This window comes from Xiphophorus maculatus, chromosome 15, assembly GCF_002775205.1.
Source record: "Xiphophorus maculatus strain JP 163 A chromosome 15, X_maculatus-5.0-male, whole genome shotgun sequence".
Lineage (NCBI taxonomy): Eukaryota > Metazoa > Chordata > Actinopteri > Cyprinodontiformes > Poeciliidae > Xiphophorus > Xiphophorus maculatus.
The window spans coordinates 5,162,742-5,188,058 of NC_036457.1; the positions used below are offsets into that span (position 1 = coordinate 5,162,742).

General features: G+C 47.4%; 1 protein-coding gene across 5 annotated transcripts; it reads left to right on the forward strand.

The window, feature by feature from the left end:
* Window positions 1-1,685: 1,685 nt before the first annotated feature.
* On the forward strand, window positions 1,686-25,315 carry LOC102233291 (myelin transcription factor 1-like protein). 5 transcript variants are annotated; one of them, XM_023347436.1, is made up of 24 exons: window positions 1,856-1,944; window positions 2,025-2,124; window positions 6,339-6,431; window positions 6,505-6,550; window positions 7,429-7,462; window positions 7,599-7,661; window positions 9,641-10,065; window positions 10,371-10,965; window positions 11,438-11,823; window positions 12,318-12,452; window positions 15,309-15,399; window positions 15,638-15,748; window positions 16,185-16,405; window positions 19,520-19,791; window positions 19,936-20,145; window positions 20,731-20,858; window positions 21,157-21,225; window positions 21,303-21,365; window positions 21,443-21,526; window positions 21,645-21,866; window positions 21,948-22,039; window positions 22,117-22,220; window positions 22,939-23,082; window positions 25,085-25,315. In XM_023347436.1, the coding sequence occupies exons 4-24, from the start codon at window positions 6,505-6,507 to the stop codon at window positions 25,223-25,225; spliced, it is 3,636 nt and encodes a 1,211-aa protein (XP_023203204.1). In that variant the 5' UTR covers window positions 1,856-1,944; window positions 2,025-2,124; window positions 6,339-6,431; the 3' UTR covers window positions 25,226-25,315. The 5 variants fall into 5 exon arrangements, with proteins under 5 accessions (XP_023203207.1, XP_023203204.1, XP_023203203.1 ...); XM_023347435.1 differs by lacking the exon at window positions 2,025-2,124; XM_023347437.1 differs by lacking the exon at window positions 2,025-2,124 and having other exon boundaries at window positions 20,734-20,858.
* The last annotated feature ends 2 nt before the right edge of the window (window positions 25,316-25,317 follow it).

The following is a 25,317-nucleotide window of genomic DNA, read 5'->3' on the forward strand; positions in this document are numbered from 1 at the left end:
ATTCAGGATAAAACCAGAATAAGTTCAGGATAAAACCAGAATAAGTTCAGGATAAAACTGGAATAAATTCAGGATAAAACCAGAATAAGTTCAGGATAAAACCAGAATAAGTTCAGGATAAAACCAGAATAAGTTCAGGATAAAACCAGAATAAGTTAAGGATAAAACTGGAATAAATTCAGGATAAAACCAGAATAAATTCAGGATAAAACCAGAATAAGTTCAGGATAAAACTGGAATAAATTCAGGATAAAACTGGAATAAATTCAGGATAAAACCAGAATAAATTCAGGATAAAACTGGAATAAGTTCAGGATAAAACCAGAATAAGTTCAGGATAACTTGTTAAAAAGTAATCACCTCCCTGTTACATAATAAATAAACTCAGTGTTTCTTAATTCCGGTCCTCCTGCCCTGCATGTTTTAGGTGTTTACCTTCTGTCACACACCTGGATGGAATCTGTAGGTAATTAACAGGCTTCTGCAGCACTTGATGGTCATGCAATCATTTGAATCAGCTGTTCTGGACTAGAGACCTAAAACATGCAGAGCAGGACTGAGCACTGGAATTGAGAAGCACTGAATTAACTGTTTGGACTCAGCTTGGCCGTTTCTTCAGTGAACAGGCCTGATGAAACATGGTTAGCTTCAAGTGTAGCTAACCTTCGTGACCCAGAGAGGTCAGTTCCTCAAAGTGGGTGGAGCCATGACACGCTGAGGGGCGTGGCCAAGTGTGGGGTTAAGTGGGGGGGGTCAGGAGGGGGCTTTTTTTAACAGAAAAATAATTTATCAGATAATATTCCGTCATCTTAAATGAACACAGTTCAATAGAAATCAATTCTCGAATGAGATTCCGGTTCACACTCCATACCAGCCGGTGGCGGTAGTGCACCAATTTTGTTGTTTGTCAACCGCCGAAAAGCATCACAGAAGAAGACGAAAAACAACCTATTGATCTTTTTTGTGTATTTTTTATTATAATTGTTGTAGCTCGACAGGCCGTTTTCGATGGTAGTTCGACAGGAAGGAGGCAGAGAGGACAAAGGAACTGAGCTGCGCCCGCTAGCGGCTATTCTTCAAACAAAGCTAACGGCTACGGCTAGAAAATAGGCAAGCGGTTAGCCTAGCGGCTAGGGCTAACTGTTAGACTAACGGCTAGGCTAGTGGCTGGAATAAGGTTCATCTGTTACTCAGTTACTTAGTCAAACAGTTAGTAATTAGGCTGCCATAGGAGAAAAAAATGGAGGTTAATTTTGCAGTCATATTTTCACCATGTTGTTCATTTATTTATAAATGTCACAGTTTCAAACTAAGTATTTAGTTAGCAAGCTAAATGAGCTAAATACTTGGGTTTACTTTGGTAACTAAATATTTAGAATTTCGGTGGTAAACTAAACTTTTAGTTGAGTAATTAAATGTTTTATAATGAATGAGTAACATGGTTAAAATATGACAGAAAAATGAACCTCCATTGTTTCTGTTATGACGAGCCAAATTACCCAGATTATTTCTGTTCATTTTTGACTGAGTAACTTTATAAACGTCACACACACTCACTCATCATCATCATGTTTGTGTTATTGATGGTTAAACATTCTTTAGTTATTAAAAACCTGCCTATTTGTGTAAACCAGAACCAGTCCGGATCAGAACCTTCCGGTTCTGGAGAGGATTCAGCATCTGGAGCGTCGCTGAGGGAAAGGATGCTGCAGCCGAAGATCAGCGCGGAGTTTCTGCTCAGAGCTGAACAAAGAGAGGAGGCAACACGACTCACGGGGCGCGCGCTCACAGGATGCGCGCGCACTCACGGGGCGCGTTCACAGGATGCGCGCGCTGTAGTGAATGCAGGAGCAGGGAGGAGGAGGAGGAGGAAGGCTGAATGCGCCTCCTGACTGCGCGCCGTCCTCGACACATAAAGACAGGAGAAGATCCGGAGACTGAGAGGTAAACGCTCCCTCCTCTTCCTCCTCATCCTCCTCATCCTCCTCTTCCTTCTCATCCTCTGCATCCTCATCCCCCCCCAGTGAAGGCATGGCCCAGCGTCACAAAGGATTCGGAGCGGAGTGGAGACCTTGACAGAAAGAGGCTGCAGACTCCAGAGGAAGAGGAGAGGAGGAAGAGCTTGTAGGTTTCCATGGCGCCGCTTCGTGCTCCTGCAGCAGTCTGTGTCCAGGTGTCTCCAGGTGTCTCCCCTCTTTGTTCTGTTCTACTGGGATTATTTCCTGATAATCCCAGGAATATTCCGGGTTCATCCTGAGCTGATGCCAGCGGTTTTCCAGGCGTTTTCCGTTGGGAATGTTGAGCAGCTCCGGCCGTTTTCCTGGAGTTTTCCAGGGGATCCGGGTTTTTCTGGAATGATTCACTCATGTTGCTCTGCTGCTCCGGTCATTCACACTTGGAATCCCATCTGCAGGTCAGCAGAGTCTGCTTTGGTGATTCCCGACGTCTCCTCTGGTCCCTGAATGCTTTGCGGTCCTGCTGGTTGTCATGGCGATCCCGTTGGGAAGCTGGGATGCTGCCAGATGAAGTCCCGATGTCATTTAGTCCAGATATTCCCTCAACTTCCCGCAGCTGATTCCTGTCCGGCCCGGTTTCCATGGAAACAGCCTTCCTCTGTCAAGAAAATCTGAGAGAAATGTTCTGGTTCTGTGCTGATCTGGATCAGTACTGGGTCAGGTTTGGGTCTCAAACCAGAGGCATCTTCATGAATCTGGTTCCAGAAAACTTTCAGAGTTTTCACAGTCGTCTGGAGGTCATTCCTGATGTTTGGAGGGAAGTTAGTGTTTTTGGTTTTGGGTCAGAATGTTCTGTATGTCTTGTTCCTGGGGTTCCTGATCCGAATGTTTCTGGTTCCAGATGGACCAGTGGTCCGGTCCGCCTTGTTCTGGGTCGGTCTAGCCGGATTCTGGTTATTAACTCAGAGATCTCTGCAGAATTCCTCAGTGGCAGAAACAGGAAGTGATGCAGGAGAACTTTCTGTGCCGGCGAGCCTTCCAGATGTTTTTCTGGAACATCAGGAACAGATTTGGCGGTCAGGATCCGGACCGGGCTGGAGTCTGATTGGTCGGATCTGTGATGATGCTGAACGTTTGAACCGGTTCAGATTCTCGGATCCGTTTCTTCAACCACCAGGACCTTTTCCAGGTCCAGGTGCATCATAAGCCTGGCGGCCACCATGCTTTGCTAGCCCCCCACGGCTCCCCAACCGCCAGGCCAAGCGTTGCTTGTTTTTGTTTTTAGGAAAATAATTTTTTTTAAAAACCTCTTCTTTTTTTTTTATCTGTTTCCTAAGCGTCTCTGTTGCTCTGAACGTTTCAAATTTATTCCTAACAGATGGTTTATAGTTGATGCACTTAAAGCCGGCAGAGCGGACCAACGACACCGCTGGAGCGTCTGCGCTTTGCCTCACGCTGCTGCTTGATTTCTGAAGTTTAACTCAGCGCGGATCGCCTCCTTTCACTCAAACTGGACACAGACTGACCAGATATTTACATCAACCCTCTGTGAGGGATTATGTTATTTGGCAAACTCCACATCAAGGTAAGAGTTTAAACCCGCCGCGTTAGCTCTGGTTGCGCAGCTCTACGTGAACCGCAGGAATAACTCGTCTTCGCGCTTTCAGAGGAGCGTTGACTAGCGGTGAGATTGGTTTATCTTTGTGAACAAAACATTATGCAGCGTTTCCATTTCAACATGCCGCCAGTGTGTGGCGCTGTCTGTGCTGATAAGGTTCATGTCTGTATTCCGTTTGGTCAGAGTGTTAGCGGTTAACGAACCAGCGCTAACCTCATCATGCAGGTTCAGCCGGTGAGGAGCTTGGCGCTCTCCTCGTAGTTACGCTTCATGCTGGTTTTATATTATTTTATTATTATTTTTCCGGTTACGAAGCATCAAATCATACCAAATGCTTTGTCCACTTAGTCAGAGTTAATGAGCGAGGAGATCTGAGAAACTGGAGCAACCAAAACAGTTTCTGTGGCTCTTATTAAAAACTCAAGAGACAGAAATGTTAGAGCTCATAAAGCCACATTAGCATTAAATTAAATCTCAGTTTTTTGCTCATCTCTACGCAGCAGATTGAACTCATCCTGCAGGGCCGGTCCAAGGCTGCATGAGGCCTGGAGCAGAATCTGACCTAGGGGCCCCTCTTGCTGCTAAAACCATCAGCACCTCTAACAGCTTCTGTGTTGGATTTAATCTGGGAGAGAGAGAGTAGATTAACATGGCCAACCTGAAAACAATCAGTTATAATTACAGTTTATTCATTTGCTCAAACTCAAAGATTAAACTCACAGCATCAGATTGTTGCTATGGTAACAAAACAATCTAACTATGAATATTGTTCTTTGAACTTTTACAAAGTAAACTTGCCAGCTCCTTAAAATCTTACATTTAAATGTTAAACAATTTTAAATATTTTAATCTATTTATGCTGAAACCATCAAATCAATACCATACCATACCAACTTTATTTATAAAGCACTTTAAAACAACCACAGCTGATACATCATTAAATTTAAACAATAAATCAAATTTAGCACCATTGCTAATCTCAATAAATAAATGTTACATTTATGTATCTGTGTTAAAATATTATCATTTATGGTGCCTGAACCCCTGGGGGCCCGATGGAGCCGCTGACTTCATTTGGACAAAAGTGCAAATAATTGATATTCCTCTTAACTGTATTTTTGGATTTGTTGTTGGTTTAAATATCGTTTCACTGGAGATGTTTTCCTGTAACATTTAATTACCCAGTAATATTTTTACATTTCCTGCCTAATTAACATCTTTTAGTACAAAAACAGGGCGGACGCCTCAGCAGGTTTACTGGGGGAAACTCTGGGGTATCGGACCCACTTCAGGTTTTCCCAATCAGTTCCAGATTTTCTCTCGCCCTCCAGTGTCTCTCTGGACCAGAACCTACACACACTTCAGCCCGAATGTTCTGTAGAACTTCCTCTGGACCCACGCTGCTGGTACCCGACCTCCTCCAGACCAGAAACGGCAGTAGGTTTTGCTGCCCTGTCTCCATGACGACCAACCCAGACCAGCAACAATCTGGAGGAGGAGAACCGGACTCAGTCCAGACTGGTTCTGGTTCTGGTGGGCCAATAGAAGATGCAGTTTGTTAAAATGCTGGAAACAGAGTCTGATGGTAGCTTCCTCTTCCTCCTCTTTCTTCTTCTACACCAGTCTGGTGACTCTTCTTCTTCCTTTCTTCATTTTATATTTGGCGCCATCCGGTGGCTGGGAGGGCGGCGCGCCAAGGAGGAACATTTCCTCTGCAAAGTTCAACTGGCAGCTCTGCCTGACGGAGTGTGACTCTGTGTGTGTGGGTGTGTGTGTGACATGCCTGATGAAGTGTGTGTGCAGCAGAGCGCTGCATCATGTCGTAGCAGACAGTCAGAGCGTTGGACTGAATATTAATCAGCAGGAAGCTGCAGCTAACACACACACACACAGAGTTCTGGGAGGAATCCCTGGTGGTTCTGCCAGGATCTGGACCTGTGATGGTCAGATCTTCTGGTCTGGCTGCTCTGGGTCCTACTGGACCAGAACCCTGAGACTCCTGGGACCCAGAACGGTTCATCAGACGACCCAAACATCCTGAAGTCTTCTGATCCTTCCTGCTTCACAGAACCAGCAGGTTCTGTTTAGGTTCTGGTCTGGTTCTGTTCAGGTTCTCCTCTGGTTTTGCTCTAGTTCTAGGTCAGGTTCTCCTCTGGTTCTGATCTGGTTCTGCTCTAGTTCTGTTCAGGTTCTGCTCTAGTTCTGATCTGGTTCTGTTCAGGTTCTTCTCTAGTTCTGGTCTGGTTCTGTTCAGGTTCTCCTCTGGTTCTGTTCTGGTTCTCTCACCAAGCAAAAAGCTTTAAAGTTTCAGGGAATTTGGGCCGGCGTTGGTTGGTTCTGATAGGTTGGCTCTTCATGTTTGTTTTTCTGGTTCTGGTCATAATGTCCTGCCAGTTTATTAAAGCTGAAAATAGAGCTAATGAGGAGGAGAGCTGCAGGGTTCTGGTTTTGGTCTTTGGGATGGTTCTGTTGTGTCCAGCTGATGTCTGAGCGCGCTCAGTGAGGCGGTGGCGCCGGGCGACCCGGGTGGTCGGGTTAAATGAAGCAGAACCGCTCTGAGTCATGTCTGCAGGTGGACTCTCCTCGCTCTGCTGCAGGTCATCTTAATGTTTCTGATGTTTGACTGTGACCTCTGGTGACCCCTGACCTCTGGTGACCGGACTAATGTCTCGTCATGGAGGGTTTCCTGAACCTCTGGTCGGCTGGAGGAAGTCTGGCCGGCTCAGGGTTCTGGATCTCTGAAGGCAGCCATCTTGTCTCCTCAGGCCATGGCTCTGGAGGACGGAGTGTGACGCATCGCTGGGCGTGAAGAGTCCTCAGCAGCAGAAAGCGGACGGCGCCACCGCAGCTACAGCCAGGTAGAACCGGGGCTGGTTCAGCGTGGAGCGTCAGCCGGGTCACGTGATCAACACTTTCTGTCGTATTTTTCAGATGGAGGCTGAGAAACGCCATCGTACCCGGTCCAAAGGAGTTCGAGGTACGACAGCCGGCTTATCATTCTGGACAATATCCAAACCTAGACCCTAACACCATGATGATCTGCCTCCAGTCCAACCAGTACCAGACCCAGTACCAGACCCAATAAAGACCCATTACCAGACCCAGTACCAGACCCAGTAAAGACCCATTACCAGACCTTAATTAATTTCAAAGAACTTGTTTGATATTCCCTCGCAGACTAAAAATTTTAAGGTAAATGTCTTCCTATTAGTTATCCGCCACTTCCTGTTACTGCACTGTTACTTCCTGTAACAGTTCTGGTTCTGGTTACTGAGCAGATACTTCCTGTTATTTAGGCGTTACTTCCTGTTACTGAGCCAGTACTTTCTGTAATTTAGGCGTTACTTCCTGTTACTGAGCCAGTACTTCCTGTTATTTAGACATTACTTCCTGTTACTGAGAAAGTACTTCCTGTTATTTAGGCGTTACTTCCTGTTACTGAGCCAGTACTTCCTGTTATTTAGGTATTACTTCCTGTTACTGAGCCAGTACTTCCTGTTATTTAGGCATTACTTCCTGTTACTGAGCCAGTACTTCCTGTTATTTAGGCATTACTTCCTGTTACTGAGCCAGTACTTCCTGTTATTTAGACGTTACTTCCTGTTACTGAGCCAGTACTTCCTGTTATTTAGGCATTACTTCCTGTTACTGAGCCAGTACTTCCTGTTATTTAGGCATTACTTCCTGTTACTGAGCCAGTACTTCCTGTTATTTCGGCGTTCCTAAGTAACAGTAACGCCTAGTACCTGTTGCGGCTCAGTAACATTTACTTCCTGTTACTGAGCGTCAGTTCCTCCGTTGTGACCGTGGGACATTTTTCAGTTCCTCTTCCTGAATCTCTGTTTCTGTCTGAAGCTGCGGTGGATGCAGTGACTCAGGAGTTATTCAGGTAAGGAAGCGTCTGCAGATCTTCATCATTCTTCTTCATCGGTGTACTCCTGCAGATGTTTCTGGTCCAGGTGTTTCCAGACTCTGGTACAGACCCAGATGTTGCTGCCGTGTTGTGACGCTCTGTTTCTCCTCAGCTGTCCGATCCCTGGATGTGACGGCAGTGGTCATGTCAGCGGGAAGTATGCCAGACACCGCAGGTATGATCTGCCCTCTATCATTTCCATCATCATCATCATGGCTCAGTCTGATCCAGAGCTTTTCTTCTGGTGGTCTGGCTGTTAACTCAGTTTCTAGCTGGAAATGATCTGATAGTTGGTGATGGTGCCTGTGGAACTGGAGGTGTTCAGGCTGAAGCAGCGTTTCACCAGGATCTCCATGTTCCAGGTGAAGCAGCAGGTGAAGCAGGCTTCTCAGATAAAGTCAGGAATGTTTCCTCTGAGCTGCAGCTCTGGGCAGGACGTTCATCCTGCAGGTTTTCTTCCTTTCTTCCTGTTGTGGTTCTGGAAGCTTCGCCCTGACAGGTTGGTCTGACGTCAGCAGCCGTTCTGCGTGACGCTCTGGGTTTGAGGCGTGAGAGGAGCTGGAGGAGGCGTTCGGGGGCTTCAGGACAACAAAGCGTTCAGAGATAATGAAGGTCAGGAAGTTCAGATGGCGAAACATTTCACTGCTTAGGTAACGAGGAAGACTCTGCTGATGAAGATCAGGAAATAAAGAGTCTTTAAACTGCTGCTTGGTGGGAGAAGCTAAATGAGGCCGCCATGAGACAAGCTGGACAGAAGGACAGGTTGGCAGGGTTTACCCCAGCATATTATAAGCCTGGCGGCCCGCCATTCTTTGATAGCCCCCCACCAGGCCAAGCATTCCTTGTTTTTGTTTTTAGGAAAGTAATTTTTTTAAAAACCTTTTTAAAAATTTTTTTAATCTGTTTCGTAAGCGTCTCTTGCTCTGAGCGTTTCAAATTTATTCCTAACAGATGGTTTATAGTTGATGCACTTAAAGCCGGCAGAGCGGACCAACGACACCGCTGGAGCGTCTGCGCTTTGCCTCACGCTGCTGCTTGATTTCTGAAGTTTAACTCAGCGCGGATCGTCTCCTTTCACTCAAACTGGACACAGACTGACCAGATATTTACATCAACCCTCTGTGAGGGATTATGTTATTTGGCAAACTCCACATCAAGGTAAGAGCTTAAACCCGCCGCGTTAGCTCTGGTTGCGCAGCTCTACGTGAACCGCAGGAATAACTCGTCTTCGCGCTTTCAGAGGAGCGTTGACTAGCGGTGAGATTGGTTTATCTTTGTGAACAAAACATTATGCAACGTTTCCATTTCAACACGCCGCCAGCGTGTGGCGCTGTCTGTGCTGATAAGGTTCATGTCTGTGTTCCGGTTGGTCAGAGCGTTAGCGGTTAACGAACCAGCGCTAACCTCATCATGCAGGTTCAGCCGGTGAGGAGCTTGGCGCTCTCCTTGTAGTCACGCTTCACGATGGTTTTATAACATTTGGATCTGATCCGTAACTCTTTCTGAATCAATCCCCCATCTTTGCCTCCCCAGTTTTTTCTGGAGGATGTCGCCATAGTGACAGCACCGTCTGGAAGCTGCAGAGGATCTGTCTCCATGGTAACCACCACCATCACCCCTCCACCCCCTCATGGTGAAAACCAATCAGATCTGCTGAATCCGCTCAGTTTGATTCCGGATCCGGTTTCATTAAAACTTTGCTGCAGACGTGTCGCCGTGGCGATGGAAAATAACCTGCCAGCTCTAATTAGGCTGCAGGTAACCATGGCAACAGGAGCCACAGCAGCCTTTCAGCGAGATTCTGGTACCGACCCGACTGTGTCTGCTGCTGACGGTTCGGCTCACAGAACTTGAACTCCAGGTCAGGAACTCATTCAGGATCCAGAACCCATCTGGTACACACCTGTTGATCCAGGTCCAGGGTTCTCGTACCGTCCGGTCCAGGGTTCTGACTGCAGTGTGTGGAGGTTACTGTTATTGTTGGTGAAATAAATGAGACCAGAGCTGCTGGATGACACCTGAGAGAAGAGGAAGAGGAGGAGGAGTTCTCGGATCTGTTCCTGTCTGGGAAAATGCTTCCGGCTGATGGTTTCCTGATGAATCCAGTTAATAACTAACCGAATGTTCCCAAATGTTCCCTCTGTGTCCCTGCAGCGTCTACGGCTGTCCGCTGGCCAAGAAGAGGAGGACTCTGGACAAACAGACCCCGGAACCGGCAGCAAAGAGGAGGCCCTTCATTGCTTCCTGCCTGGGAGAGGAAGAAGAAGAGGAGGAAGAAGAGGAGGAGCAGGGGGGTGGAGCCTTCAGCAGCTATGAAACCATAGAGGTAGGACAGGAGAGGAAGGAGCAGGGAGAGGAAGACGAGGAGGAGGAGTTCTCCGAGGACAACGAGGAGCATGGAGAGGAGGAAGAGGAGGGGATTGCATTGGAGAGTTCAGACACGAGAGAAAGAGGAGAGCAAGCGGAGGAAGAGGAGGAGGGGATGGACGAGGATGAAGATGATGGTGACGATGAGGAAGAGCCGGAGGATGAGGTAGAGGAAGAAGAGGACGAGGAAGGGGAGCAGACTCTGCTTCAGGGTGAGTTCTGATCCGGTTCTGATCTAAATCCGTTCATCTCTTAATGAATGAAAGGTGAGGTTCTGGAGCAGCGACGGTTCTGGTGTGAACGGCACCCGAACGGGGCGAGACTGCTGCTAAAGAACCCGGCTGCAGCACGTTCTGCTGCCTTCACACGTTCTGGTTCTGTAATCTCATGCCGATCAGTAGGAAGTTCTGAGAACACTTTCTACATTTTCTATGCATCAAACTGTATCTTTGTCTGTAGACGGTGCTTTGCTGCTGCTGCTGCTGTATTGAGACTGAAGTGTTTTCCTTTCCTGCAGAGAACCAGTACAAACCCAGCGGACAATCAAAGCTCCACCCCGTCCACAAGGACAACAACAACAACAGCTGCGCCATCAGAAACGCCCCCAAAGAAGAGTACGAGAACTACGACGAGCTTGTGGCCAAGTCGCTGCTCAACCTCGGTAAGATCGCAGAAGACGCCGCCTACCAGGCCGTGACTGAGTCCGAGATGAACAGCAACTCGTCCAACAGCGCCGGGGAGGAAGACGATGACGATGATGACGGCAGCGAGCCGGACGACAGGCAGGGCGACCTGAGCGTGGACCTGGACAGCGATGTGGTCAGAGAGACTGTGGACTCTCTGAAGCTCCTGGCTCAGGGTCACGGCGCCATGCTGCCTGAAGACGGATACCCAGAGAGTGCTGTGGTGAATGATGGGCGGGGGCTGGGGGTCAGGGGTCAAACGGAGGGAGCTGGGGAGGAGGTATGTCTCAGCAGTCTGGAGTGTCTGAGGAACCAATGCTTTGATCTGGCCCGAAAATTGAGCGAGACGCCACCGTCGGACCGACCCGCCCTGCACAGTAACTACGTTCAACAAGCAGTGGACCAGCAGGTGCTGCAACACCTGAACAGGTAAGACCAGGTCATGTAAGTAGGAAACAAAACAAATGATCAGGTTTACATCACATAATATCAACCTGTAGCCAAAACTAGTAACCATAAACCAGAAATGAGCTTCTCTAGAGAGCGGCTCGGTTCAGCCTTAGAGACCAGGTGAGGAGCAGAACCGCTGCTTCTCACCTTTGAAAGAAGTCCAGGTGGTTCAGGCGTTTGGTCTGACTGCCTCTCTTTGGAGGTTTTACTGAGACCAAGAACTTGCTGGATGGAATACATATCCTGTCCGGTGGGCTGGTGGTTGGAAAGCCAGTCACAGTTGGGCCTTCTCTACCTGAACAATCCCTGATGGGTTCAGGTGTTCTACCAAACACCATTCAGCCACAGGAAGCTCCTTCCCTCCAGTCTTTGCTTAGGACTCAGATCATTGCTTCTTTGTCTAAGGAACCTGATCTAGAGCTGCTGAAATCTGTCTGTGCTTCTCTCTCAGGTACGACAGCTATCCAACCGGAGTTCAGGAAGACGCCAGGCCTCTGGAGCGGAGCTACTCTGAGATGTTGAACCTGATGAAGCTGGAGGAGCAACTGAGTCCAGCATCCAGAGGCTACAGCTGCAGCCAGGAGGGCGACGAGGACACCACCTCTGTAGCTTCAGACCGCTCCGACGACACGTTCGACATGGCCAAGGGAAACCTGTCGCTGCTGGAGAAGGCCATCGCCCTGGAGTCCGAGAGGGCAAAGGTGATGAGGGACCGGATGGTGACTGAGCACGCCACGCCCCGCCGGGACCAGCACAGCCCCAGGCTTAGCATGGCCGCTGAGGAACGCAAGTCCAGGATGCACCCGGATGGGCTGAAGAGGGCGTACTACCCTAAAGGTAGAGACACCTGCACTGACTGACCCAAGGACGGTTCTGATCCAAACTATGGAGAGCTGTGTTTGGGTTCTGATCCACTCACTGATCGCAGCTTCAGAGTTACTGCTGCTGATCTTCAACAAACAGTGACTGAGCAGAGTATCGTGGCCAGCTTGACTAGCTGGTTCCTTCAGCAGGTAGAGTTCACCTGTCAACCAGGTAAAGTTCTCACCTGTGCTGGGAAACCTTTGGCACTGACCAGCTCTACCAGTTCATGAAAACGCTGTTCCCACATGGCAGCAGGTTAACGCTCCCTGGAGCGCGACAGAAATGATTCCTGGATGGTTTGAAGAACATAATCATTCAGAGGTGTCGACCCGGCACCATGCCGTCTAACAGAACCAGAACCCTAACCAGAGCTGCCCTCCGTTTGAATATCTGGTACCGCCCGGTACACGGCCGCTCCGCATGGAAACCCAGTTTCACTGGACCTTTCTGCTTCTGATTGTTTCCAGATTCTTCCAGAGGAGAGAAGAAGGAGAGCAAGTGTCCGACGCCGGGCTGCGACGGAACGGGTCATGTGACGGGTCTGTACCCGCACCACCGCAGCCTGTCCGGGTGTCCTCACAAAGACCGGGTCCCGCCTGAAAGTAGGTGCTGCTGCTTTTTATCCGCCTGACGTGTTTCTGTGGGAATGTTGGGTGTTTCCTCGGAGTCGGAAATCTTCTGATTGATGAAACCAGCTGGAGGCCTTTATTCCGAGGTCCTGGGGGAAAACTGAGCCGAGATCGTGGTTAGGACCCGGTTCTCCAGGTGGTTCCCAGGGATCACATTCAGGAATTCTGTTCAGGTTTTAATCGAACCTTCCTAATCCGAGCTAAAGTCCAATTAGCTTGCCAGATGAATCAGCAGTAGTAAGATGCTGCTGTTGCTCCGCCCACTGGTCCTTACCCAGCCAATCAGATGATTTCTGCTCTGTGCCAATCACAACCACGAATGCTAGCGCACGTTGTGACCCAGCAGCTTTGTTCGAAACGGGCTCAGAACCTGGAGGTGTTCCGAGCCGTCGGATGACTCTGTGCAGGTCCGAAGGTGTTGGCATGTTGGTGATCCATCGTCTGGCTTCTGCATGAACCATTAGTGCTTGTTGTGTTTTCAGGCTGTTAGGAAATGGGAGAAGGTTTAAATCAGGAATCCGATCCAGAGCAGCTAGCAGGAAACCTTCTACAGTCTGAAAGCACAGGTGGCCGTTTGAAAAGTGAGTCAAAAGTTAGCAGCAATAATCTGGATTATTTACCCAAATCAGGGGCTCAGGTTTCAGTCACCACCCTGTTATTCAATCATTTATAAGCTAAATGTTTAGTTTCTGAGCTAAATATTCATTTTTAAACAGAAGATTTATTTAGCTTTTGTCAACCAACTAAAAATTTAGCTCCAATGTAAATATTAAGTTTCAAGATAAATATTTAGTTTGTAGCTAGCTAGATATTTATCTTAGTGCTAAATATTTATCTTTAGTTTTAAGCTAACTGAACATTTAGCTAGCTCAGCACTACAAATTTAGCATGCTAACTAAATATTCAGTTTGAACTGTGACATTTATAAATGAATGAATAACTGGGTGATGACTGAAACCTGACCCCCTGATTTGGTTAAATAATCCAGATTATTGCTGTTAACGTTTGACTTTGAGGATTCGGGCCGCTGTGTGTAACTTTGCCAGTGGCAGCCTGAGTAGAAGAGGAAGACGTTGAGCGACCATCATCTCTGTTCCTGCTGCTCATGGCTGGAGGGTTGTTTCATCCATCAGAAAATATCAGCATGAATCAGGAGCAAATCTGAGATGTCAGCTGGACATTAAATCTGGATTAAATCTGGATTAATGTGTCGTGTTTGTGCTGACTTCCCATCATCAGCTAATCTGCCCCTGCATGACGAACATTGAACCGACTTTCCACTGGGAGCTCCAGAACATTTGCTCCAGATTCTCTTTGGTTTCCCAACGCTGCATTTCCTCAACAATCTGCTGGTTCCGGTTCTGCTGGTTCTGGATTAACTCACTGCTAATTGCCTCACCAGTCCAGTTCAGCAGAACATTCCTAATTCCTCCTGGACTCCCTCCGGTCTATTGGGAATATTCCAGATCCAGATTCCTTAACGGACCTGGTAGCTTCATGCCAGGGAAACCTCAGGTTTCCCAAAAACCTGAGAGTTTTTGGGAAACTCTCAGGTTCTGGACTCCCAGATCTTGAGCATTCGGACCGGGTCAGACGTCTGATGTCCCACTCTAGAAAACTCCAGATATCTGCTTCCAGATTTCCATGCTTAGAAACGGGAACGTTCAGAGACACTCCGACTCCAAAAGCTTCCAGACCAGAACCAGAATATTTACAGAATATGGTTCTGGATCAGATGTAGGCTGGACCATAAATCGACTTTATTGTTTTGGAAGATTTAATTTTAGAAAAATCTGGATTATTTCCCACCATTGCACTCCTTGGGTTTCCATAGTTACGAGTGATGTCAATGTGCTCAGGGCGGCCATCTTGTTTGACGAGCATTTTCACAGATTCTGTTTTTGTGGATTTGAATCAAGACAAGATTGAAATGAAAGAAATTTTTTGACAATATTTTCTGTCATTTGGAATTTATTTCAAGAAAAGAAAACGAGTGAAATGAAAAAAATAGAGCTATAAAAAGTAAGCTACAATCAGATCTGCCCCTCCTCTACCCCCCACTCACTCTTCTGTTGTGGTTGTTTGGTTACTGTAAAAAAAAAAAACCTGGGTTGGCTTATGCTGTTCCTTCTTATACTTCCACTGTGTTGGAAGTTGAATTGTACAATGTAATTGTAACTTGCCTTTCCAAATAAAATATTAAATTAAAAAAAATAATAATAAAAAAGTAAGCTACAGCCAAGAGATTCTGGATTTTCTGGATTACCTTCTGTTTTTCTGAACAGTAGTCAGTCAGATTAATCCGAATTAAACGGTTCATAATCAGATTATTCCGGATTAAGTGGTTCGGTATCAGATTAATCCGGATTAAGCAGTTCAGTTTCAGATTAATTCGAATTAAACGGTTCGGGATCAAATTATTCCAGATTATACGGTTCAGGATTAGATTATTCCGGATTAAACGGTTCATAATCAGATTATTCCAGATTAAGCGGTTCAGCATCATCTTATTCCAGATTAAGCGGTTCAGGATCAGATTATTCCAGATTAAACGGTTCATGATCAAATTGTTCCGGATTAAGCGGTTCAGCATCATCTTATTCCAGATTAAACCGTTCATAATCAGATTATTCCAGATTGAGCGGTTCAGAATCAGAGCAGATATCTACTGATGGTCAGTAAATATCTCCCAGTGTGACTCATGGTGTTTGTGGTCGTGGCGCCTGGTCGGCCATCTTGGTGTGATCTGAGCATGCCCGGCGGTCCGTACTGAGTCTCCTGTCTGCTCCTAACCCTCGCTGTCTCTCTCACCTCTCCTGTCTGTTCAAGTCCTTGCCATGTATGAAAATGTGTTAAAGTGTCCGACTCCTGGCTGCTCTGGACGGGGGCATGTCAATAGCAACAGGAACTCCCACCGCAGGTGAGTCCGCCTCACCTGTCTGATGATGCATCACTAACTGCCGGCTTCTGTTCGCCATGTTGGCTTGGTGGGATTATCTAATCCCTTTATTCCAGGATGTCGGAAGTTTAAACCGTTCATCCACAGGGAGCGAACCAACCTGACCAGGAGGAGTCCAGTTAGACCATTAGAACTAGTTCCTGTCTGAAGCGTCCAGCTTCCTGTCCTGCAGTCTAACCTCCGTCTGTCCCTCCGTCAGTCTGTCCGGCTGTCCCATCGCTGCCGCAGAGAAGATGGCCAAGGTCCACGAGAAAACCTTCACTGCCGACGCCGGCGCCAAGACCAATCAGACGTCAGACAGAGTCCTCAGGTACCGCCCCCTACGATTCGGCCCGTCGCAATAATCAATAAATCAATGAATCAATAAATCAATAAATCAATTCATCACATAATCAATCATGGTTTATCGTTTTTCTACTGAAAACCAGACGATAAACTCTTCGTTCAGCAGCTTTGGTGTTTTCATGAAGGATCATTTTCTTCATAATTCATTTTTATTAGTTTTGTTTATTTATTCCGGATATTTAAAATGTTTTCCATTCCAGAGTTTAAAGTTTATTGATCTTTGAGAATAAACTGTTGAATTATTATGCTGTTATTACCATTATATCAACAATTTTATCGTTTGTCGTGATAACTTCTGGGACGATTTATCGCCCAGAAACATTAGTTATCATGACAGGCCAATCTTTGCTCTCCAATTCCTGGCAGGACCATCAACGCTTCGTGTTTTCTTCCCGTTTCAGGCCGATGTGTTTCGTCAAGCAGCTGGAGATTCCTCAGTACGGCTTCAAGAACAACGTTCCCACCAGCACGCCGCGCTCCAACCTCACCAAGGAGCTGGAGAAATACTCCAAGACCAGCTACGACTACGCCGGCTACGATGGCCAGCAGCCCGGCTACGGCAAGAGAGGCCCCGCCCCCAAAGCCCTGCAGGGGCGAGACCTCTCTCCGAAGGGATACGACGGTGAGGACTGCTTCCTGTTTGAACAGATGTCACTTCCTCTTAATAATAATAGTAATCTTTATTGACATTATAGAAACCATGTCATAAAGTTACCGTATTTCCCGCACTATAAGGCGCACCTTCAATCAATGGCCTATTTTAAAACTTTTTTCATATATAAGGCTCATAGAATAGACGCTATAGTAGAGGCTGGGGTTACGTTATGCTTCCATTAGATGGAACTGCGCTAAAGAGAATGTCAACAAAACAGTCATATAGGTCAGTCAAACTTTATTAATAGATTACAAACCAGCGTTCTGAAAACTCCGTTCACTCTGTGTCGTTAGCGTGTCTCTTAATAGGAGCCATTTTGGGGTCTTTACACAAACACACAAATGGAAATGAAACGGCACGCTTCGCACAGTCATATATCCCAGCATGCACCGCGCGCTTCTTCTTCTACGGGGGAAAATAAAGTCAGCGGCTGCTTACCGTAGTTGCGAGACCTGTTGTGGTTCAATATTGGTCTGAATTAATCCGCACTGGATTATAAGGCGCACTCTTGGCTTTTGAGAAAATTGAAGGTTTTTAGGTGCGCCTTATAGTGCGGAAAATACGGTACTTGGATTATAACGCAATAATAAATAGCACCAGAGAGTATTTAATGCCCATATGGCTACCGGCTATCAACTGTTCTTCAATCTGTTTCAGAGTTTCCCCCAGTAAACCTGCTGAGGCGTCCGCCCTGTTTTTGTACTAAAAGATGTTAATTAGGCAGGAAATGTAAAAATATTACTGGGTAATTAAATGTCACAGGAAAACATCTCCAGTGAAACGATATTTAAACCAACAACTAGTCTGAAAAACAACAAATCAAAAAATACAATTAAGATGAATATCAATTATTTGCACTTTTGTTTAATCCAAATGAAGTCAGCGGCTCCATCGGGCCCCCAGGGCTTCAGGCGCCATAAATGATAATATTTTAACACAGATACATAAATGTAACATTTATTTATTGAGATTAGCAATGCTGCTAAATTTGATTTGATGGTTTCAGCATAAATAGATTAAAATATTTAAAATTGTTTAACATTTAAATGTAAGATTTTAAGGAGCTGGCAAGTTTACTTTGTAAAAGTTCAAAGAACAATATTCATAGTTAGATTGTTTTGTTACCATAGCAACAATCTGATGCTGTGAGTTTAATCTTTGAGTTTGAGCAAATGAATAAACTGTAATTATAACTGATTGTTTTCAGGTTGGCCAGTTAATCTACTCTCTCTCTCCCAGATTAAATCCAACACAGAAGCTGTTAGAGGTGCTGATGGTTTTAGCAGCAAGAGGGGCCCCTAGGTCAGATTCTGCTCCAGGTCTCATGCAGCCTTGGACCGGCCCTGCAGGATGAGTTCAATCTGCTGCGTAGAGATGAGCAAAAAACTGAGATTTAATTTAATGCTAATGTGGCTTTATGAGCTCTAACATTTCTGTCTCTTGAGTTTTTAATAAGAGCCACAGAAACTGTTTTGGTTGCTCCAGTTTCTCAGATCTCCTCGCTCATTAACTCTGACTAAGTGGACAAAGCATTTGGTATGATTTGATGCTTCGTAACCGGAAAAATAATAATAAAATAATATAAAACCATCGTGAAGCGTGACTACGAGGAGAGCGCCAAGCTCCTCACCGGCTGAACCTGCATGATGAGGTTAGCGCTGGTTCGTTAACCGCTAACGCCCCGACCAACCGGAACACAGACACGAACCTTATCAGCACAGACAGCGCCACACGCTGGCGGCATGTTGAAATGGAAACGCTGCATAATGTTTTGTTCACAAAGATAAACCAATCTCACCGCTAGTCAACGCTCCTCTGAAAGCGCGAAGACGAGTTATTCCTGCGGTTCACCAGCGGTGTGATTGGTCCGCTCTCATGGCTTTAAATGCATCAACTTTCTTCTATAAACTTAACTTTTAGGGACAAATCTGTAACAGAGACGCTTGCAAGCTGGCAACAAAAAAAAATAAGCGATTTTTTTTTTTTAATTATCATTTTCCTAAAAACAAAAACAAGCAACACTTGGCCTTTTGGGCGGCTAGTAAAGCATGGCGGGCCGCCAGGCTTATAATACACTGGGGAAACCCTGTGTTTGTCCTTTCTTTAATGCTCCAAGTATCTGCAGCCAGATGGCAGCAGGTGGAACAAACTGTGACGGGTGTGAGGCGTCTTTTAAAATGGTCCTGGTTTTCCTGAGGCAGCGAGACCAGTGGAGATCTTCGAGAGTAGTCGGAGCCGATGGTCTTCTGGACAGAGTTTACGATTCTCTGGAGAGTCTTCCTCTGTGCTGCTGTGCAGCGGAGGAACCACACACAGAGACCATAGCAGATGATGCTTTCAATAGAGCATGGATAGAAGGATACCAGCGGTTTTTGAGAAATATTGTTCCTCCTGAGGACTCTCGGGAAAGAAATGTTTCTAGAGGTCATCAAAGGTCAACCAACCCCCCCACCTTCCTCAAATCAGACGAAATGGGTGTCAATTAACTCGACTACGTTTGTGCTGGTTTGTGCAAAACGTTTGACACCAATTTTGTCTGATTTCATAAAGTGGGGGGGCTGGTTGACCTTTTGACCTTCAACCTTTCATTAATATCTTCAAAGCCAAAGCAGCACAAACGAAAATTTTTGCTGCACAAACGTTTGACACCAATTTTGTCTGATTTGAAGAAGGTGGGGGGGCCAACTTGAATTATTTGATTATTGATTATTTTGAAAGAACAAAATCTGAAAAAATAGCAACGGCGTAAATGTAGGTTCAGCTCTTTTTTTTTTCTTTCCCAAAACGCATTTTTGATTAAGAAGTTTTTAATTTTCTAAATATTTTTTTTTTTTAAATTAACATTTTTGAAACATATTTTTTGTGATAATGTTTGGAATCTTAGTCTCCATAACAGAGTGACGTCAGGAAACAGGCCAGAACCGCTGGCCCGGTGTCCGGTTCGGTGGATCCGGTGCAGTGGATCCGGTCCGCTGGATCCAGTGCAGTGGATCCGGTCCGCTGGATCCAGTGCAGTGGATCGGTCCGTTAGATCCATGTTCCGCCTCCCGTTCCCAGCTCTGCCATGTGTCTGTTCTCCAGTCTCCGGCACTGCAGCGAAGCGGTACTGCAAGACGTCGAGCCCGGCCAGCAGCACCACCAGCTACGCCCCCAGCAGCAGCAGCAGCCTGAGCGGCGGCGGCGGCGGCGGGGGGGGCAGCAGCGCCAGCAGCACCTGCAGCAAGAGCAGCTTCGACTACACCCACGACATGGAGGCCGCCCACATGGCCGCCACCGCCATCCTCAACCTGTCCACCCGCTGCCGGGAGCTGCCCAACGCCCTGGGCGCGAAGCCCCATGAGCTGCTGGCCCAGGTGAGGCCTCGGCTGCTGCAGCGCCATCTACCTGTCTTATGTTGTTTGTGCTTTGGGCTGTTTTGTTCCTGCTGGATGACCATAAAGAGCGGTTCTGGTTCAGAAGGCTGCAGCTGTAACGGGTTTAATGATTCTGTCCCTCAGAGCCCGGGGGCAGAGGATGACGGGCCGGCGGAGCCGTCCGGTGCGCCCGGCGGGCCGGAGGGTGGCGGCACGGTGCTGACCCCGCTGCAGCCCATGTCGCCGCAGCGCCAGGCTCTGCTCAGCAGCCGCTGCTTCCAGCTGGACGCCGACTGCTGGGAGCTGCCGGTGGATTTCACCAAACGGCCCGGAGATGAGCCGGAGCTCAGAGAGGTACGCCAGCTCAGACTGCCCCCTGAGGGCAGAGATGGTACTGCACCATCTGGTCTACAGGAACAAACTCCTCCATGTTCAGAGTTCACAGAAATGGCAGCTACTGCGGCGCCTTTGAGCTCCTGATTGATCCCTTCAGGTTCTCATGGTGCTGTGTCTAAAGCTAGCAGCAATAATTTAGCCTCCAGTAAGAGGAAAACGTCATATTTTCACTTTAGTTCATTCATAAATGTTACAGTTTCAAACTAATATATCAGCTACGTATTTATCAAGCTAAGCTCAGAGGTAAATATTTAGCTAATATATAAAATTCATATGCCGATAAATGCTAGTAGACTACCAAAATAAAAGCTGGGTCTGTTTTTAACATACCAACTTAACTAAAACTAATCCTTTAGTTAGCTCAGAGCAAAGCGTTTATTTTACAACGCCGATATTTAATTTATAAACTTAATATATAGCTAGCTCATAGCTAAATGTTTAGCTTGCTAGCTAAATACTTTGTTTTCTAATAAAAGATTTAATTTGAAACTGTTACATTTATTAATAAAAAGCAGTGCTGTGGTTTTATCTGTCGCCCTGCAGCAGACTGACGATCTGGACCCGTTCCAGGAGCTGCTGGACGAGCCGCGGTTCCCGGCCGAGGTGACGGCGCCCAGCCCCAAGCACCACAAGTTCCCGCCCTGCAAGGAGGGCAAGAAGGAGCTGATGAGGTAAGGCTGCAGCGTCTCTGCTAGGCGCCGTGTTAGGTACTGACTGTGGCTGCTGCTCTACCAACCCACCGATAGCCCGACCCGGTTAGCAGCAGCTAGCCACGGGTCCAGGCTGATCCATAGCAACAGAACCTGAACCACAGATCAGCTGTAAGATCCACTGGTTGGATCTTACTGGTGTTTTCCCAGTGGATCTTGTGGAGTAGATCCTGCTGGTCCAGTTCTTAGTACAGGTTGTGTTTGTGTTCAGTGACTCTGCAATGATCTTCTTCTTCTTCTTCTGCTGCTGCTGCTGCAGTCTGTCCAGCTGCCAGATCGCCGATAAGAACATTCGTGGTTTGATGTCGTCCAATTCGCAGGAACTGAAGTGAGTCTTAAAGTCAAGCTGATAACCTCTGCTATAGTTCTTCTGGCTGACTGTTGGTGGCGCTGTTTGCTAACTAGGTGTCCCACTCCTGGCTGTGACGGATCGGGACACATCACGGGGAATTATGCCTCCCACAGGAGGTACAGAGAACAACACATGAATCAGTGTTTGCTCTGCAGGTTTTTCACTCTGGCCGTTTCCTCTTCCTGTCCTGCAGTCTCTCCGGCTGTCCTCGAGCCAAGAAGAGCGGCGTGAAAATCCTCCACAGCAAAGAGGAGAAGGACGAGCAGGAACCCATCAAGTAAGCGTCTGAATGTCGGAGTGTGAGGTGTAGAGTTGGCCTCCAGCCTGCAGGGGGCAGCTTTTTCCAGCTGAAAGTCAAAATGCTGCTTCCCGCGGCGGTTTGCTGCTCCTCCCAGGTGTCCGGTCCCCGGCTGCGACGGACAGGGTCATGTGACGGGGAAGTACGCCTCCCACCGCAGCGCGTCAGGCTGCCCCCTGGCGGCCAAGAGGCAGAAAGACAGCTACATGAACGGCTCGCAGTTCGTCTGGAAGGCCGGGAAGACGGACGGGATGACGTGTCCGACGCCAGGCTGCGACGGCTCAGGACACGTCAGCGGCAGCTTCCTGACCCACCGCAGGTGAGTTAGGAATAAAGACGGCTCCTGTCCTCCAGCTGCTCTGCCTGATCCAGATGTTTTCAGCATATGTTTGTATCCCAGTCTCTCCGGTTGTCCCCGCACCTCCTCGGCCATGAAGAAAGCCCGGATGAGCAGCGCGGACATGCTGACAATCAAACAAAGAGCGAGCAAAGGTGAGACGAGAACTTCTGAGCGGATCGACCCGGAACCGAGCCAGAATCCCTAATCTGGGTGGAACTTTGTGTTTCAGGAATAGAAAACGATGAAGAAATTAAACAATTGGATGAAGAAATCAAAGATCTGAATGAGTCCAACAATCAAGTGGAGTCGGATATGATCAAACTGAGGACTCAGGTGAGGAATGTCAGAAACACAATAAGAGAGAAGCTACACTGAAACAACAGTGAATCTGTGTTGAAGCCTCACATTGAAACGACTCGCATGTTGAATCAACGTCTCAACTGAATGTGGATCTAGATGCACATCTATGGAGATTTTGTATTGAATCGGTGAGGAATCAAAGTTGATTCATGTACATTTTTGCTACATCATAACATACAGACTCCTTTTGACAGTCAGAACATCAGTCTGTTGTCCATGAAGATCAGCATCCATGAGCTTCAGCCTGGTTCTGTATGAACCAGGAAACAGGACAAGTTGGGCCGACCCAGGTCTGACTCTGGTTGGCGTCACTTTGGTTCCTTGATGCCTTCCTCCCGTTGCGGAGCCACTTCCTGAACGTTTCCCTGCAGCCAGTTGGCTCTGGGTCAAACGTTTCTCTGGATGGGAACGGACCAGAGGTAGTTTGGTCACCTGGTCAGGATTCCTCCCCACCAGAGACTAAAGACGCAAGAGACTCGACACTTGGCTTGGACTTGTGATCTGAGACTTGAGTCTTGGCGCCAGTTTTTATCACATGTAATGAAGTATGGCGACACACAGTATTAGGCTAATGCTAAGCGCTGTGCTAACAGGGAGCCCTTATAAAGGTTCGGCACATCAAATCTATTTCAGGTCATAAATTAAACTTATTTTCTTTCATTAGTTTAATGAAGTTGTTTCCTCTGGTCAGATCACCACCATGGAGACCAACCTGAAGTCCATGGAGGAGGAGAACCAGGCCATGGAGACGCAGAACGACTCGCTGCTGCACGAACTGGCCAACCTGAGCCAGTCGCTCATCAACAGCCTGGCCAACATCCAGCTGCCCCACATGGTGAGGCCCGGATCGGAACCCGACCGGAACCCGACCCGGACCGGAACCAGACCGGAACCCGACCCGGACCGGAACCCAAACCAGACCGGAACCTGACCTGGACCAGAACCGACCCGGACCGGATCAGACCAGAACCTGATTCGGACCAGAAAAAGAATGAGACCGGAACCCCACCAGAACCCTGCAGATCGCTCAGTCTGTGGGACTGTTGGCCCATCCAGGCCCGGTTGAGCTTCAGCTTCAGAACTTCAAGTTTCTGTTGCTCAGGCAAAATTAAACTCTCTCTGTCCTATGCTTTTATTTTGAAAGTATAAACTAAGGATGTTTTCACACAATGTTTGAGGCGAATTCAGTTCCTGCCTGCTCAGGTCCAAACCTGCTGAGCAGAAATGTTTACAGAACCTTAAATCAGAGTTCCTCCAGGTTATTCCAGGTTACTGCAGGTTATTCCAGGTTCCTGCAGGTTCCTCCAGGTTACTGCAGGTTCCTTCAGGTTATTCCAGGTTACTGCAGGTTCCTCCAGGTTTCTCCAGGTTACTGCTGACATGTTTAGTGTTTACCATGCAGTAAATCGTCTCCAGCAGTTTTTCCTCATCTGCTTCTTTGTGTTCATGCCACTTGTCAGAACCAGCGGCGCCGGCCGCCATGTTGTTGGTCTGATGTCATGTCGCCTCAGTGTTGGATTGAGACTCGGGCTAATTGGATAATCTCTGGAAACAGGAAGTTGTCAGAAAGCTTTGAGCAGCTTCCTGTGAGGAAACCTCCACCTTAACGAGGAGTTCATGATCCGGTGTGATCCGGTGATCTGGGATCTGTCGAGGGGAAGTTCCCGACTCGTTAAGGCGGACGTTGCTGAGCTCCTGACCGACGCTAATGGATTATCTGTCCTCCTGTAGATGGTCCCAGAGTAAGACTTCATCCTTTATCCAATTATCCTCCTCTTCTTCATCATCACTCTCCACCTTCACCACTTCATCCACAAAATGAGTCAAACCATTCAGGAAGCACGGAGGTGGAGGAGTGATGACCTGGGAATACTGGTGGCAGACAGAAACCAGTTTATCCACTGGAAAATGAACCTTTGCGTTTGATTCACAGCTAGTTAAACATTGTGTGTTTTCATTTCCCATTAAACTAAAAGTCAAAATTTTTCACCTCTGCAATGCATGCTGGGCCGGCAAAACACAAAACATCTGGAAGGAAACGAACGCCTCAAAGTTTTCACGCCCCGTTAACCAGGAGAGATCAGCTGAAACAAGCTAGCAGGAGCTAACACCACTAGCAGGAGCTAATTGGCTAGCAGAAGCTAACACCACTAGCAGGAGCTAATTGGCTAGAGCTAACAGGAAATCAGAACAAACTGGAACGTAAAGAACGGATGATTAAAATGACTTTGATTTTTCTTCCAGTCTTTGTAACAAACAGTTTTAATATATCAGAGAAAATGTTCTGATTGGTTCTGATGAATCTGGACCTGAAGGTTCTGATATTAGCAGAACCCATCTCCCCATTTTAGCAGTAATAATGATATTTTCCATTCTACTATCAGAACGGCCATATTGGATTCTGAACGTTTTCAGCTCCTACTGGGACCATTAAACTCGGAGTAAATCAAAACTGTTTTCTACTTTTGAACTGCAAACAGGAAGTGGTTTTAAACAAGATTTTCAAAATAAAATGTAGAACTCCTATTTTCTGGTTCTGGAATCTCCTCCAGCTTCAGGCAAACCTGACCTGGTTCCTCCAGAACCTTGTTTGGGTTTTGGTTCTGGATGCCACTGGAAGCTTCACTTCCTGTTGCGTCTCCCTGTTCTGCCCAGGAACTTCCTGTTTGACCTCCATGACTGTGTCTATCCATCCTGAGTTCTGCATGCTCCCGGTCGGTTCTGGTTCTGCTGGTAGACGTGCAGGAGTCCGGACCGAAACACTGATCCGGGCTTTACCTGATGGTGTTCCCGCTGTGTCCACCTGCGCTGACTGCCGGGTTTGTTCTGCTCCACAGGAACCGATGAACGAACAGAACTTTGACTCGTACGTCAGCGCTCTGACTGACATGTACACCCACCAGGACCGGTACCAGAGCCCGGAGAACAAGGCGCTGCTGGAGAACATCCGCCAGGCCGTCCAGGGCATCCAGGTCTGACCGGAGCGGGAAGCCGGTTCCGGAGGATCCGGGCCCGGGTCCGCTCCTGTTTCTGTCCTCATCAGTGTCTGGTTCTGTTCTCTTGGTTGGTG